General features: G+C 42.7%; 1 protein-coding gene across 2 annotated transcripts in view; it reads right to left on the bottom strand.

Moving 5' to 3' along the window:
• GBE1 (1,4-alpha-glucan branching enzyme 1) overlaps nt 1–16809 on the bottom strand; it is a 150490-nt gene extending 133681 nt beyond the window's left edge. For both annotated transcript variants that reach the window (XM_032680022.1, XM_032680023.1), the window contains exon 1: nt 16697–16809. In XM_032680022.1, the coding sequence (XP_032535913.1) occupies nt 16697–16788 (92 nt within the window). In that variant the 5' untranslated portion in view covers nt 16789–16809. The remainder of the gene's footprint in view (nt 1–16696) is intronic.
• Between the last annotated feature and the right edge of the window lie 510 nt (nt 16810–17319).

The raw sequence follows: 17319 nt of genomic DNA, 5'->3' as shown, positions 1-17319 counted from the left end.
GAAAAAAGAAAATCTTAAGCCTAAGCTTTTAGTCTAACAAATGATGCATTCATTGCCAAAGCACATGCACAACACCAATGCCACCTCTACTGTTTTCTAGATGCCTCTTTACATCTTACAGACTATTAAATTTTTACCAGGTGAAAGCTTGTACCCCACTGAATTTTAAGTTTTCTACAATGCCTCTTTTCTTCCAAAGGGAAAAGCAAAGCAGAGCAGGAACATCACCTTGATGAAGCACAGCAAGACCCAGAGAACCTTCAACCATCACTTTTCACTTCAGTCCTATCTTCTCCAGCAGAGCTGCCCAGGAAGAATCAAGTCTTGGTCAGCCTATTCTGCACAAAGCCTTAGAAAGCCAGAGGAGTCATTTACAAGCTGCAGAGGATGGAGTACTTTCTTTGCTTTGACATTTGAGAATCAAAAACTTCAGCAACACAGACTGGGAAAGCCAATCTACTACAGATAGATTTAAAAAACAAACAAACAAAAAAAAAAAAACCACTACACCCCCACACAACACCCCATACCACCACAAAACCCAAAAACTTTCTGGGTATATAAAAAAAAATATACCCAGAAAAAACTGCATTGAAGTACACTATTACAAAGTATGAAAGAAATTACAAAGCAGACACAAATTGCTGTTTATTCCTACTTTCCTGCTACAATTTCTCTGCCACAAGAACTGTGGCCCTTAAAAAACAAACAAACAAACAAACTTTATCCTTATTTTTCTTGTAAACATCACTCCTATGCTTTCTCATGATTAGAAACATCAGAGCTGGGGTTTGGAGCCATCATACCAAAATTATGTTTCTCTGTGCCAGAAAGAAGCAAGTGTCAGCTTCCAACCACTCCAATAAGGTGATAAAAAAGTTGATTTAGGGATTTTAAGGCTTTATGCCATTGTTTCTCTGATACAAATGTGTCTTATCTTGCCCTAACTAGGAACACTCACTGGAAATACCAGAAGTAATGCTACAAAAAAAATTCCCCACAAACACCAAAACACAGCACAAGCCATTTCTAGCCTTTATTCTCCTGCTGCTTCTTCAACTAGTTGCCATCTTTATGGAAATTTATGGAACACCAAGTGATAAAACATCTACCCACTCACCTCAACAATACTTGGGCATTGTGTCTGTATTAAACACTAACAGACATGACTGTAAGCAACACGTGTCTGACACCTATCGTGGAGTAACATTAATAAAATGAATGCCAGAAAAGGTTCCAGAGGCTGAAAGCCTTCTCCTCTTTGATAAAACCCTGGATTTCTTACAGTTCCTGGCAGGCAACCCACTGAGCCTAGGAAAGAGAATCAAGATAAACTTAGAAGACAGAATAAAGCAACAGCATAAAAGAATCTTGACTTTTTTAGCACATCTGTTCTTTTGAACAAGCAAGGACTGGATAGACAAACCTCAGTTTGGAAAAAAGATGCAGAAAAAATACAAAAGTCACCACAGTTTACTACTGCCCCATTGCTTTTCTTCACACAGACTAAACATGGCTCGTATTAGACAAATGTCATGAAGCACTTAAAGAAAACCCATCTGTGGAGAAACTTCAGTGGCATTTTTACAGTTATTTAAACAAGCAATTACATACATGCCCTGCTGACAGGAGTCAACAACACCAAGAACAGCCTCTGAAACTGATAACCTGCAGTGATCAGTGGAGCCAAAAATCTGCAGTTCAATCAGCTTCCTCTTGGTAAAGTCCACAAGTTGCACAAGGGTGATGTCAAACTTTGTACTTCAGTCACACCCAGCACCCTCTGCAGGACTTGGGCAAGCCTACCTAGAAGCCATCTCTAACCTTGGCAGATGTGAAGACTGTTGTTCTAAAACCAGGCTTACATTAGAAATGCTTGTCAATGTATTAGCAAACACTACTGGCAAGCAACACAATTTTGCTGCAAAAGTGCTCAGTGGAGATGCCATTACACAAAGGTATTCATCACTACAGGTTTTGTCTGGGTTGGACTGGGCACCAGCAACAATTTGTATTATTGCATTTGTAAGCACGCTCTTGCACCTATAAACTGTACTCACTGCTATACTGGCAACATCTTTCTGTGGACTTTCTACTTCAATCCCTCCCTTTTTTGGTTTCCTTGTCAAAGAACGCAATGATTTTCCAACCCTCATCCCAGAGCTGACTACGCATTTCTGAGAAATCGCTGTTAAAACTGAACAACAATAACTGACAGGTACTGGGTTTGCAGCAAAGTACGCTTATCTCCACTGCATAAGGACCAACAGGCTGATCAGAGGGATATCTGGGGGGAAAGAAAAAAAAAATCGTATCTTGACAGACTTGGCATTTCCTACCTCTGCAGTGCTTGGGAGAGGTTTCTGTCAGAAGTCATTCTGGCCAAAGTGGTTCACAATGACACTTAATGGACATAACTGCCACTTACAGCTACCTCCTAAGCTGGAAACCACTCAGAGTGAACCACAACATTGCTGAAAGCTCAATCTGATGTGTACTTCGAGGGCAATACATTATTTAAGATATTAGGGAAGGTCATGTCTTACTTCTTGTCCTGCAACTCAAAGGTTCACATCTCAGATGAAGTATTTGCTTCTGCTGTTAAAGAAAGTGTGTTTATGCCATCATTTATACTTCTTACTGCTAGGCAAAAAGCCAAATCACTTGGCCAAAATACAGCATGGCTGATAGTCTCACTCAAAGACATCACTTGTTATCTTATAATACTCAGTCCATAACTTCATGGTCCAGAAGAGATCCTATTCAGAAGGCAGAGACACTTTAATCCAGTCATTGTTATTGTGCAGGAACAACATTCCTGGTTTACTGGCTGTGCTAAAATAGTTGACATCCAAGTCAGGTCCAAACTTGATAAATTTTCAAGTGAGAATATTCATTAGTTCTATTTAGGTACCTAATCTTTTTAGTGAAGCTTTTCACGTCCTTCCAGAATTCACAAGTTGTAGCTGAAAGACACACATCTCCATACACAAAATGAAAGTGCCCTTAATTTTACTCGTTTGGAACCTGCAGACACCTTCTACCAGCTAAAGGTGTAAAAGACTAGATTAACTTCTGCACTATGAACACTACTTTTTCATCCTGTTATCAGTTCATGGAAACAGCAGCAGATTGCTTTCCTCAAATGAAAATGTGTATTTTTGAACAGTCAGATTTACAGATTGATTTATTGATTTCACTGCAATTAAGAACTTTATCATCATCAAGGAAATTAAGCAGCTTATGTTGAAACAATCCATGCTTGCAATCTGTACCAGGAGCCTTGCAGAAGAGGAGCTGGTGACATCTGCTGTGTTTGGCACTTAGGGATTGAGAAGGCTGAAGGTTAAAGCCTGAGTAGCCAGTCCCTGCCTGGAGGGCCAGTCTGTGAGGACAAAACGAATTTTAAATTAGCTTATGTGCCATCTTCAGTCCTATGTGCCATGCTCAGATCTGTCTCTGGAACAAAATACCTTCGAATCAGAGAAAAGACAAGTTCACACTGCAAATCAGCATTCATTGCATGGCAAATTCTGGGGATAGAAGGGCAGAATTTATATACAAGTAACACAACTAAATTTCCCTACATGATGTCAGTACATGGCAATATTACTCCACAAATTAAGTCTGGTAGTTAACTTCTCCCCAAGTCTTGCCCTCCTGCAAACTTTAGTTTTTCAACCGTGGTCTACCTCAGCAACATGAAAAAACCCCCATATTTAATACAATACATTTTTAGACACTGATATAATCCAAGGCCCCTTTCTCAAAAGAAATAAATAAAAACCAGCGTCATGTTTTGAACTTTTGAGGAAAGTTCTACATAAACCTACCATCAACTATGTGGCACCTAAAACTGAGGGCACAGGAGGGGGATGAGCTTTGAGATGCTGTGGTGGTTTGAAAAACCTTTTCTCTGAGGTAGTAATGGTTTGCCCCACTGATAATACTGGGCCAATCAATAGTCCATGTGCGCCCTACGGAAATTACACGCCCACAGAAACGGAAGAGAAGGGGGTGAAGATAGTTTAGAAGGTCGTGGTAGTTTGGGCTAGGCCTTCCTTGGTGACCAGTTTGTAATCAAGGAAGGGCCCAGATTTACCCAGTATCCCCTACGATTTTTATGTAAGCCAGGCTATAAGAAGAAAGGAGGAAAGGCCTTTGCTCTCTTTCCTTCTGGCAGCTTGGAGGTGCAGGTTCCCTGCTGTTGAGTCTGTCGTGTTGGGGAGCGAGGCCTGGTAAGGCCTTGTCGACCTTGGGAGGCGGAGGTTGCCGGTGATCGTCCCGGAGCGACTCTCCGTTGTCCCAAGGAGAGTAGTGAGATATTTCTTTGCTAACTCTTCTAGTGGATAGATATTGGGCTACTAATTGGGAGATATATATATATATATATTCTATTTTGGTTTTGTTCCTTTTCCCTTCCCCCTTCCTTTTTCCCTTGTGAAATTGTATATATATTTCAATTGTATATATAAATATATTTACACTTATGTTACATTTATATATCACTTTAGCTGTCTCTCTCTCATTTCGGGTTTTCTTAGTTGTTTTTCTCCCTCTTCTCCATGGGGTTTGGGGGGGGTGGGGGGGAACGACACTTCTTGTGGTAAGGTTTGGAGACTTGGCAGGGAGCCAGCTTCAAACCATATCAAAGGTAGGTGGCCATGATCCGAGCCACGAGGAGGCAGGGGGCCAGTGAGTCCCTCTGGAGGCCAAGGGCCCCCAGCCGAGGATACGGGAGACCCGGTATAGTGTCAAAGCTGAACCAGGTCTTGTAATCAAGAGCTGGAAAAGTTTCCTTACTGTCAGCAGCAGCAGAAGACCCTGAAAGCGGCAGCAGAGCAGTCCTGAACAGAGACAGCGATGGCTGAAAGCCAAAAAGTAGCCAGTAGCAACGAGATAACGTGAAGTCGGCTGAAAGACGCAGAGATGTTCCTGCAGGAGGGAGAGCTGGCAACAAAACAGAGGAAAACTCAACAGAGCTGTTTTGGGGTAAGACTGTATCACTTTCCCAAAAACCAGAGATTTTCTGAAGAGGAGGGGTGGACTTCCAAACCCTTAGGGAGTCCCAAAATGCAGCAGCAGCTAGAGAGAGGGAGAAAGGAGCTGAAAACCTGGAGTTGTCCTGAGAGCTGAGCCAGGATGGAATGTGGAGGAGGTGGCCGTGCCTTCTGCTGTTGCTGTTTCTATCAAGCTGTCGAGCTGAGGCAGAGTAGAAGAGCGTTGGTAAGACTGAACTGAAAGCTGTCTTTAATGTTCTAACCCAAGAGGAGTGAAGATCTACAAGGAAATCCCCCAAAGGCTCGGGCTTGGGGTTGAAATTTCCACAAAGTAAGAACAAAAATCCTGACTGCCACACTTAAATCTGCTGCCCCAGGAAAATGAAGGACACTAACCAGTGCCACAAAAAACTGAAATGAAGGAACTGTGGCCTGAGAAGTGACAGAAAGACTTTTCCCTTTTCTTCTTGGACTTTTATTGAAGAAAAGGAGAAATTTAATTTAATGTAAATATATATATGTGGGTGTAAATAAACCTTTGTAAATATTTTTCCCTTCCCCCCAATAATGAATGGTTGTGTTTTGTCTGAAAACTCTCCACATGGAGTGAAAAAGATATCAAGTCCATACCATCACTAAACCCTCTCAGAGGCAAACTGTCAGAGGGGGAGGCTTGAACTTGAAAATTAGATTCTTGGGCATTTCAAACCACCACAGATGCTAATTTACAGTGTTTAAGTGAAGTAATAAATAATCTGATTTATGAACTGATACATTTTGTTATTTTAGCACAAGTAAGTAGTAACCAGAAAAGGCTTTTCTGTCCGGAATTTTTTGGTGATACCAAGAAAATGCAAAGAAATTTGGCAAATAAATCTAAATGCTAACATGTCTTATTTATAATTTTTTGTCTGAAAGAACTAATCACTATAATCACATTCAAATTACACTGCAATAGCAAGCAAATTTTTTAATAGTAGTGCTGCTATTTAAAGAAAAGACTGTTAGGAGCCTATTTTTTTCCCCCCTTAAATGCCTTCCAATTGTTGTAAACAGGATTAAAATAAAGCATCAATATTTTGAAAAAACCTTCCAGATGTTTATAAAATTAAGCATTAAAGAACTCTTGTTAGAAAATTCATATCAAATATGCTATAGATTAAGTCAATAAATTCTATAAGCCATAGTTAAGCTTACCAGTGAACTCCAGTGGAAGTTGGATTTATACACAGGCCAGCTAAAAACTTCTCCAAAAAAAAAAGGTCTGTGTGTGTACATACACTTATGCGTTAAGTACATAAAGTGCAATTAATAAAGATATTTTTATGGCCTTTTGGGGAAAATACCTGGAAAGCTGTAGAGCAAGCAAAGGAAAAGCCAGTTTTCACACTCATATCAAAAACTTCAGACCACTGAAAGCTGAGAGACAACTACCTTGAATTTTGCACAGACTAAAAACAGCTTTAGAGATCCCCAAAAAAAAAAAAAAAAAGGGAACAGGGAAGGGTGAGATGTGGGAGGTGTTGCATGTGCAGGCAGGGCAGGGAGGAGGCTTTTGATACTGTTACCAGTACCAAACTCCTGCCTTAATCGACCTTTTTAAGTCCTTTATCACTTCAGACTTTCCCCCTCGCTGCCTTACAAAGCAGCGGTAACGCCTCTTTTGATTTCCTTTCTCCGAGAAAGGGAAAAAGCTGCTTAGACAACGGATACAGCCCGAAGTGTGTAACCCAAATGTTGGGCTTTGCTCAAGCGTCTCTCCCATCACTTCGAGGTTTGCCAATGGAGAGGGAATTTCTCTACTTGTGCTACATGCTGAGAGTAGTTCGGCATCCCACAAGCACCTTCTGTTGTTCAAAACAATTGCTCACCGGTGCCAAGAATGCAGCCAAGGGCTGAAGAAAGACAGAAGCACAGGGATAAAGAGCACCCTAACTAAAAAGAACATGGGCAAATCCGTACAACTATTTAAGCCTCCTAAACATTCCCCAAAAGGGAGAAGCACCATGCTGCTTACAAGACGAAAGATTTAACGATATTCCTACACTGTTTTGTTGTTGTGGGGTTTTTTTAAGCTGGATTTTTCTAAATAATATCCTCCTTAAGCGAAAATAAAAAATTTACAGGGCATATCTAATCCCTGTAGAAAGAAATGAAAATGAAAACCCTGTACCAACAGACCATGCTTCACTGGAAAACCTCACACATATGTTCACAGATCCATGCTATTGGCAGAACTGGACACATACTGTTTACTCTCCAAAAGTGAAATATATTATTAAAAACAATATCCATCTATTGAACTTGAAAGATATGATTATCCATGAGCTTTCCAAAGATTGAGTTGAAGCTTGGGAGTTCATGTCAGCTGAGAGAGAGGATTCATTTGTTCAGAGAACAGATTTGAATCACCTGGCTCATTCAGCATGAAGAATTTTTAACCTTGTTCTCCCCTGCTTCAACATTCTCAAAAAAAGCTGTAGTCTAAACAGACCCAGAAGTTGTAAAGCTTGTCTTTTTTCAGGTCTGGTCCTTCCCTCTTACCAAGGAGGGATTTGCCCCCATTTCTCCTAGGGATGTTTAGGGTTTTCAGGGCCAACTGCAGAAGGGTGGGACACAGGAGGTAACAGAAGATGACAAATGCCATCAAAATACAAACTGAGGAAGGATTCGAGAACTGACACAAAGTATTTATTTGCCTGAGGTCTTACCTTGATGTACAAAGTATGTAGATTGTTCTCTAATTTCTACTTCTCAAAAAGGTAGATTTTAGTTCTAAGCTCTGGAGAGCCCCTGCACCAGCTCCTGTCCCAGAGCATCACATCTACTCTTGCACAAATGCTGCCATGGAGTCATTGCCACTGTTTGTGTAACAATACAGACCTATTGTGCAAGTATTTACATGCTGCCCAAATTTCCACAAAAAAGCTGGCAACCAAAGCAGTATGCAACACTTGATATTTCTATTAAGCTTCAACAACCTCCTAAAGAAGTAGGATTTGTCAGGAAGAGCTGTTTATTCAGGACAAATTAAAACTTCCTGAAAGGATCAAAAGATTCATCATTTCTTATGATGGAAATTGAATTTTTTTTCTTAGAATGAAAAGCATCCACAAACCCACAGCTTACCAATCCTGTCGAACCAGGCACATTTATACTGTGGTTGTACACTACAAAAGGTACCAAACAATTATGTTAACTGTTAACAGGTATCTAACAATAACAAAAAAATGTAACAGACTTGCTAGCATACAAGCAGGCATGTCCAAGGGCCTTTTAGACAGCATAACATACACAAGGTATCTGCCTAAGCCTGACACATAACAGAATTTATTAAACTCTTTTTTTTTTTTTTTGCTGGGATAGCAGGTACGGTACAATCAGGATGCCCCCTAAAGCTGCTAAAATGAGCTGCTGACTCCTATGTTCATGCAGTGAATACATTCTAGATGGGCAATTACCAAACAGTTGTAGTAGTGCAGTGTGTTTTCATTTAAAGTACACAGTAACTCAGCATGATTTTAATAGGAGTCTTTCAGACAATTCCCCCTGGCCCTCCTGCCTTTCCTCCAAATCATCTTATCAAATGGTTATACAACCAGAAGCTTGGATGTGATGATGACAAGGCATTCACATGTGACCATAGACATTCTGTACATAATTGTAGCCTGCCTAGCAGGGACACATCAGGAGAAAGTGCCCTCAAAACACGGGTCTGATCTGCACACGCAGTTCAGTCACTATTTAATACATTGTTTTCTCAAAAAAAAGAAAATCCCCACACCAATTGTAATAAACTACCTACATCTGTGATGAGCACTAAAAGTTTTTGTCACTTGACCCAAACCAGTGTCTTCTAAAAAGCCTTCTCTAGCAGCTCCCTCATGAAGAGGAGGATGAGAACAAATGAAGATCAGACTGTAAAACATTGCCCATGTGATAAACAAAGTCTTGAGTTTCTATAAGTTTTTGAATAGGAGTTTATTATATGGTAAAAGCAAGCAGCCAGCTGGGTGACAGAAACGGGGACAAGCTTCCCAAATCTGCACACCTGCTACAGTGTACATTTGGCATTTATCTTAGCTACCTCATGGATATTAATCATATCATATACATTTTACAATTTTTTTGCTAAGTATTTAATACATGGGTTTTCTTACAGCTAAAGCTAAATGGTTATCTCTACAACCGGTCATAATTCATGCATTCTTGGACAAACAGGTGCCTAAAAGATTTAAAGTTCTACCATATTTTATTCTTGGGGAGGTTTAGGGCCCCTTGACCTTGCAAGGGTCTGTTTTATTTCTTTATGGAGGTGTAATTAAGTTTTACAATCCGTTTGTTTTATTTTGATGTAATCACCCATTTGTTTCACGAATTACAATTATTTATCACAGCCCAGAAATAGAGAACTAGTTCTCTTCAAGTCACACAGATTTGCAATCACCCTTCAAGATCAATGAAGTCTCTTTGTTGGCTTATCCACATTTCTAGAGGTCTTTTCCTGACAAAAAAGGTGGGGTATGGGTTCGAATGGAAGGAATTAAAGAAGAAACACTAATAAGCTTGAAGTCCACACTCTCCTAAAGTATTACTTTGGCAGGATTCCTCCACTTCTCTATTCCTACCGTAAAGGATCTCATCCTCAGTTTGGCCTATCATACCAGCACCACTTGTAAGTGGGGAATTCAGATCCCAACTGCCCTTTAAAGACTGTGGAACACACAAATCACTCAATGAATGCGAGATCAGTTCATATAACAAGGGCCAAAACTCACATTTCCCATTCCACCAACTACACGCATCACAGTTAATTTGGTGTGACTGAACATCCCTCAATTCCTTTTGTAGAAATAGGTTACATTTTTTTAAAACTTGGCATAACCTTTCACCAGTGGTACTCCTACCCTGGAGTCCACCCTTATTGGAACTTCATGCTCTACTCTGAAATTATTTTCTCTATCAGTAAGCACAAGGGCAGACGTACCAGCAGCAAGAGGCAGCACAGTGAGGATACAAGGGAACCAAAGAATACCATGCCTGAACAACAGCTCCAAAAAAAAAAAAAAAAAAAAAAAGGAGGGTGTCAAGCATAAAGCATTAGAGCTACCTCCACGTTCAAGTAACACCAGTCAACAGAATCAGTAAGTACCTGTCAGTGAGGCTTTTTTGTTGTTGTTGTCAGTATATCAAGAGCATAGGTTAAAATTAAGTTTAGCACTAGAAAAATCCAAGATCAATGGAATGATTTCAACATGTTCACACAAAGGAACTAATTTACTTGGGTCCTTTCACAGGTCCTCAGACATCTATTTTATCAAGGGCCTATCCTAACACTGAATGGTAAATAATGTCCAGACAACATTCATTGGTAAGGTGCTTCCAAGAGCAGCATCTCAGAGGCCTATTCTTTGCAATATGGCCAGGAATCATCCCCAATAACTGGCCTTCAACTTCTTAACACGAGTTGCTGTAAGAATATCAAACTGTCAGACACTTGGGGAAGAGAGAGCCATATTCTACAAAGAAACTGTTTTTTGCTGAATATTTTTTTTTCCAGATGAAAACTCATGTTTTAAACATTTTAAAACTGATCTTGTTGCACTTGACACTTTGCCTCAAGACATTATTTGCTTTTAAACCTAATGAATAACTGTATGAAGCAGAGTTTCAGAAGTACATAGCAAACGGAAGCATGAGTGAGAGGTTTTAGATCTCTGACACTGCACAAGTGAAAAGGAGCTTCTTTTGTGGGAGACAGAAGATGAAGGAACTGCTAAGATTAGAAGGCATAGTGGGAGTAAATAAAAGGTAACAGGGAGGCTGGGAAGAAATAAGTGTCTATACATAAATACTGAAATTGAACAGAGGGAAAAAAGCATCTTACTGAGATAGGATGTCAGTTTAAGACAGTCCTCCATAATAAGAACGCCTTCTTTACAGCTTTGAAGTAGTAAAGAAACATGCATAAATACCTGACTTTAAAGTATTCAGCAAGACAAAGCTTTTCCTCGCTATTACAATGAGATAGCAATCAGATTCCTCGTCACAGAACGTAACATTTTAAAATTCCAGGCAAATTCTCAGAGCCCATCCGACATGCTCAGACATGCTAACACTACATAACAGAGCTGAGGGGGCTCCAACTCTTTTTTGCAGACAGTACTAAGTTTTAATTTGTATACAGAGGCAACTGCTTCACTAACAAAATGCAATACCCACATCTTAGTAGTTTGCTGCCTTTTTATAAAGTAGGTAGTTATTAAGACAATTGGCAACTCGAATCTTTTGATGAAGACTACACTCAGACACATACACTAGATATACGTTGGTCTACATAACTACTTCCTCACAGACTTAAAAGTTAAGGTCATCAGTGATGTAGTCAGCTGTGCTTGTCAGGGTTGGTAACCAGAATGCACATGAGAATTCCAGAGAGCACCGTAATGCAGGATATAGTCCATTAAATTGTCAGGGTTCTAGAATCAACAGAAGTCTACTGAACTTATGAGATGACACAAAAAAAACAACAAAAACACAGCAATATATGACATTGTTTTTCATAAACATTTAGTTCTGCACACCCAATACAACAGTCTGCATGAGACAAGACACAAAAGGAAAATCCAGTTTTTCTGAGTTGAAAGTTTGGTTCCCTACACTGATGATACATAGTGCTTGCCTTCATTTGTGACAGATCACACTCCAGTCCTTCTCCCCTCCACATCTTCACCTAAAACTAGGATTCCAGCTGTGTCACTCTTCAGCTCCATTCCCAAACTTGCTAAACCCAACAGCTGCCTTCCTACTCAGCCCTACCAAACCCAACTCGACACCTCTTCATTTTCAATACCTCAGTCAAGTACCCACCACTCTGCTCCTTTAAAATAGATTAAAAAATACAGAACCATAAAGCAGCATTAATCTGATATTAAGCACACACACAATGAGAGATACAACTGGAAGAATGGAAAGTACTTCCCTTTTGTAAGAGTGGAGGGATGTAAGAACACTGCTAGAAACCTCTGAACCAAATGATAGACATCTTGGTAATTTATACAGCTACAAAAGCCACTGAGTAGATGTTCCTGTCTTCACCAACACTTCAGAAGCCAAGGAACCTTCTCTCTCTCTCAACCCATACATATGATCAAGCACTATGGGCAGCATTTTATCTAACTGAACAAATCAGTGTTGTTTGAAGATAAAGACTGAAGCTACGTATCAGTAAAATTTTTCTTATCTATTCTATAAATTGAACTACTCAAAAAAAGCTTTTACCAAGGACTACATAGTCAGGAGATTAGAGGCAGTTGCAGGGACTGGTAAAATATAATAAGCCATGCACATTGTTATAGCAGAAAATTCTAATGGGCAGCACTTTCTAACACCAGTTTGTAATTCCATAAAATGCAATTACACCACAGGCATTAATGGCTTTAATTGAACCAATTACACTCTAAGAGGTAAAAGACTAAAAATACATACTAAATTATACAAAGTCTTTAGTATATAAATAACACTTGGGAGTTAACAAAATACTTGTGGGGAAACATATCACAGATGGTCAAACAATGTAGCACAGTGATATCCTACACAAACACTATCTCTTGGCGATTTTTGTTTGTTTGTTTTGAGCAGATTCTTGTTTAGAGTTCTAAATAGTGTGTATTTGGGTCAAGACTGAATGTTTCACTATTTATACATCGATTTTCTCCTTCCTCAGAGAAAATGCTCCCTCCTCAACTCAGGGTCAAATTCAGACATTCGGAGAAAGGAAAAATTACAGATTTCTATTTTCCCCATGAACACCATTTGCAATAACATGCCCAGGCATGACAAAGTATTGAAAAGGGAATGTGATCAGAGGTCTCTTTCTTCCTAGTAGTCCCTCATTTAACTATGTCAGTCCATACTCCATAACTAGGTCCCACCATCACATCTTAGGCATTACATCTTTAGAGAAGCCCTTTGTTCCCATCAAAGCACTCATTCAGCGTTTCTCAAGGCTTTATGACAAAGAGAGAAAACAGTCAGCTGCCTAAAGCAAGAAGTTACACTTTAAGAGAGGTTAAAGGAGACAGTCCTTGAAAGCAAAAGGAAAATTTTCAAATCTTGAGGTAACATCATGATTCATTTCATCATGAATCTGGTAACTCTCAAGGTGAATCAGTATAATCACACTACTGTTGAATCCAGGTTGATGTGACTAAGGCCTGTCCATCCTTCAGCAGTCCCCTCCCTCCAAGAGAAAGGAATAACAAAACAAGGCTCAAAGATGTCATGAAGACATGGTCACCATCCTGAGAGTGCAGGAGCACAGCACAGGGCAGGAGAGGCAGATGTGAACCTCAGGAGGAGAGGCCTGCACTTCTCAAGGCATAGACAGACAAGGACACACCATGGCCTCTGTATAAAGGCAGCTTCTTATTCCTGGCCTGTCTTCTCCTACCTCTGGCACACAGGTAGGGCCACAGAGATGGGTTTCCTCAGATTAGGTATGAAAAAGCTAACCTGAGGAGGCATGGGTTGCTGATATCTATCTATAATTTTAATCTAAAGGGACAGGTGGGGGGAGTGCCTAAAGAAAAGAATAAGCCAGGTTGTATTCCAAAGTACAGAGGGGAAAAAAAGATTAGAAGCAACAAAGTTGCAGCAAGGGAAGTTACAGCATTTAAAAAAAGAATTTTTCACAATGAGTGTAGCCAAACATAGGGAGAGGCTGCCCAAGGAAGCACATCCCCAGAGACACAGCACAAACCAACAAGGTCCTGAGCAATCCAATCTAACAACAGAAATGGCCTGGCTTTGGCTGTGAGAATAAACCATCACCACCAAGTTAGCTGTGCATTATACAACAGCCAGGCATACACAGCTATAAAGTTTTCCACTAACAATAACAGGCCATGCTAATACAGTGCTATGGATAGAAGAGCAGAAAGACTCAAGCCTAAAGGGCAAGTCAGAGACTCGCTGATGTCACTGCCAAAAATAAACCCCAAGTCTTTTATTTTCCTCTCACTTCTACAGAAGAACTGTTACTGAGCAAGACAAAGGGAGGATGAGTTCACATGTTTCTGCACAAGGCATAATATAAGGATCTTCACAGACAAGTGTTTAAAAAGCTTTGATTCTCAAGCATCCTTAATCCTCTGTCAGTCAATCAACTCTTAACACCCAATTGCTCAACAGCACAGAGCATATTCCTGGTTACTTCATCACAGCCTTTTCCTACACCATGTATGGTGTAGGAAACCAGATCCATTGAGTTACTTCACAACAGTCCCATACCACAGTGATGGGTCACACAACCACCAGTTAAACACATCAGGACCCTTCAGCCTGGAATAAAGATCATGTAGCACCACACTGCTCAGGATTTCATGGACAGTGCACAGAGCTGTGCAGGGCTGTTCACCACCTCCTCCAGCACGGGAACTGGACATAAATAAGAAAGTCTCACATACCGAAGGCCCCAAAGAACTGGCTCCTCACACAAGCATCAATTAGGCTGCAAAACTTCTCTCTCCTGAGCACTCTTGATGAAAGGCCTCCAGATAAAAACCACCTGAAGCTATTAAATACAGACTGAATCACAATTCAGAGCACCTGGAATGATGGAGACACCAACAGGTATTTTCCTGTGCTTACAACTCCTCCTCCTTGGCACTCTCTACCAACCACAAAATGCACTGCTTGTTTGGGCTTAGAATAAGACATCTAATTTACCACAGGTTGCCACAAAAGTTTTCCCTAATGTTTTTAAACATTATACATTTCCACAATATTTCTATGGCAAGGGACCAGTTGGAAGTTCAGAAGCCAGAAAGTGACAAGATACAGACAGGACCAGTTCAACGCTCAAGGTGCACAAACCTGAGAAGTACACAAACATTTTGCAAACTCACTGTGTTCAGTACAGCTACCCTATCCTCAGAAATACAAATATCATTATCCACAATCACTTAGATGGCAGGCACATTGGGGAAACCCAAATGTTTTAATGAATGGTTTTATTAAGAGCCAGACCTGCCCACTTACTAATTCCTATACCCTGGCACCCCACTGAAAGAATTAGGTGTTTTACAACACTGCATGCGTGACTAGAAGCTTGTCAGGAACCATTGTTTAAAACACTCAGTTGTTCTGTCATTAGGAGATTACTACATACACTGCAAGTCAGCCTAATAGTTTACTTAATCCTTAATCCCATTTTAACAAGATCTAGCCTTACCACCATTCAATACCAGAACCCCAGAGGACAGACACCTAGTAATGCTAAACCATGTAGAATACAGTAACAGAAAAAAAAAAACAAAACAGACTTTGAGGGGAGGGAATCAAATTCCTTCTTGCATCCCTTCCACATACACAGATTTTTCCAGACTTCTGACATACAGGGCAGTATTACAATTATTTTGATTATCAGAGGACTGCTAGTGAAACACAAGACATAAATGTGTGGCATAAAAGCTCCCAATCGCTCTGTTCACTCGGCCGGTGAGGCTACAGCAGCTTTTTCAGGCCTGCAGCCTGGCTGTGCAGGACACAGGCCGCCTCTGCCCGAGCTGCTGCTGGCAGGCTTTCACCCAGGCCCTGGCCAGAGGGTTGGTGTCACAGTTCCCATCGAGAGGCACAAAAAAAAGGGATACTCAGACCGACAACCTGGCACCAACCTAACGCATGCTCTGCTACTTCACCCACTGCAGGTCTGCCGAACAGCTGAGCTGGCGGTTCGGGGCTATCTCAAAACACACGCCTGCAGGAAAATTCTCCAGAAAGACGAGATTCGGGAGCAGTTTCTTTACAGATTACCACAGCTAGACTGAAAAACACTTTTATTAGCAACAGTGGCTCAGCGCACCACCCTCGTGTACTGACTGTATCCAGCTCTGGGTGCAATCCCCTCCCCAACACAGGAGGGGCATTGACCCGTTCCAGCAAGTCCAGAGGAGGCCACCAAGTTGATCAGAGTGATGGATTATCTCTCCTATGAGGAAAGCCTGAATTAGGATTGTTCAGCCTGGGAAAGAGAAACCTTCAGCGTGACCTAATTGTGGCCTTCCAGTACCTGAAGGGAACTTAAAGGAAAGGTAGAGATGGACTATTTGCAAGAGCGTGTAGTGACAGGACAAGGGGGAACAGATTCAAACTGAAAGAGAGCATGCTTTGATTCGATACTGGAAAAAAATTCTTTACTGTGAGAGCAGGGAGGCACTGGAACAGATTCCCCAGGGAAGCTACGGATACCCCATCCCTGGAAACGTTCGAGGCCAGCCTGGATGTAAACTCTGAGCAACTCAGTCTTGGGGGGAGGGGGTAGGTTGAAAAACAGATGATCTCTAAAGGTCTCTTCCAGCCCCGGCTACTCTGTGATCCCATGACTCTCGGAGGGTGCCCCCAGCTGCGCCGCACGGGGCCCTGCTCGCCGGGGACCCGCCGCCGCCCCACGGGCGCAGCCGGGAGGGCCCGCGGGGCGCAGCGCGGACACCCCGGGCCGGGATGAGCCGGGTCGCGGCGGGACCCGCCAGCCCCGCGGCCGAGGCCTCCCCGCAGCCGCGCAGCCCGGGGAGGCCCCGCCGGGCCCCGGCGGCGGCTCCGCCCGCACCGGAAGGGCAGCGGAGCCGCCCCGGCCGAGGGGAGGGGACAGCGGGGCGGGCGGGCGGCTCTTCGCGGCGCTCCCCCCACGGCGGTACCTGCGCTGGAAGTCGGTCCGGAAGGGCGTCAGGTAAGGGTCCCGCTCCAGCAGCCGCTGCAGCTGCGGGGGCTCCGTGCTGGCGGCGGCCATGTCGCCGCCGCGGGCTCCGCCTGGTCCGCGCCGCCGCTAAATACCCGCGGGGAGGGGGCCGGGGCCGGGCCCGGGCCCGCCGCCCCTGCCGCTCCTGCCCATCCCCGCCCGGCGCCGCCCCCCGCCCGGGGCCGCCCGGGGCCGCCCCGCCCCGCCCGCGCCGCGGCCGCAGGGCCCCGCTGGGTTTGGCAGCCCCGGTGTCCCGGAGAGAGCGACACCGAGGGAAATAAAAAAACCTGCGGTTAAAAAAAAAAAAAAAAAAAAAGGCATCTGCCCGAGCCGACCCATCGCAGGAGGAGGAGACGGGAGGGCAGAGAGAGGGGGGGGTGTCTGCCTGCCCCCGGTCCGCGGTTCCCCCGATTTGTTTTCTTAGTGGCGCTTTGATGTGGGGTTTTTTTTCAACGTGTCAGCGACAGGGTGAACTCCGCGTTCCCACACACACACACACACACAGACGCAACACCCACCCCTCAGCCAACAGCAGCACCGCCACCACCGCCCCCAAAAGTGATTTGGCGTCATCGTGAGCGC

Source organism: Chiroxiphia lanceolata, chromosome 2, assembly GCF_009829145.1.
Source record: "Chiroxiphia lanceolata isolate bChiLan1 chromosome 2, bChiLan1.pri, whole genome shotgun sequence".
Taxonomy (NCBI): Eukaryota; Metazoa; Chordata; class Aves; order Passeriformes; family Pipridae; genus Chiroxiphia; species Chiroxiphia lanceolata.
Note: the sequence above shows the minus strand (reverse complement) of the source record. Positions and strands in the feature narration are given on the sequence as shown.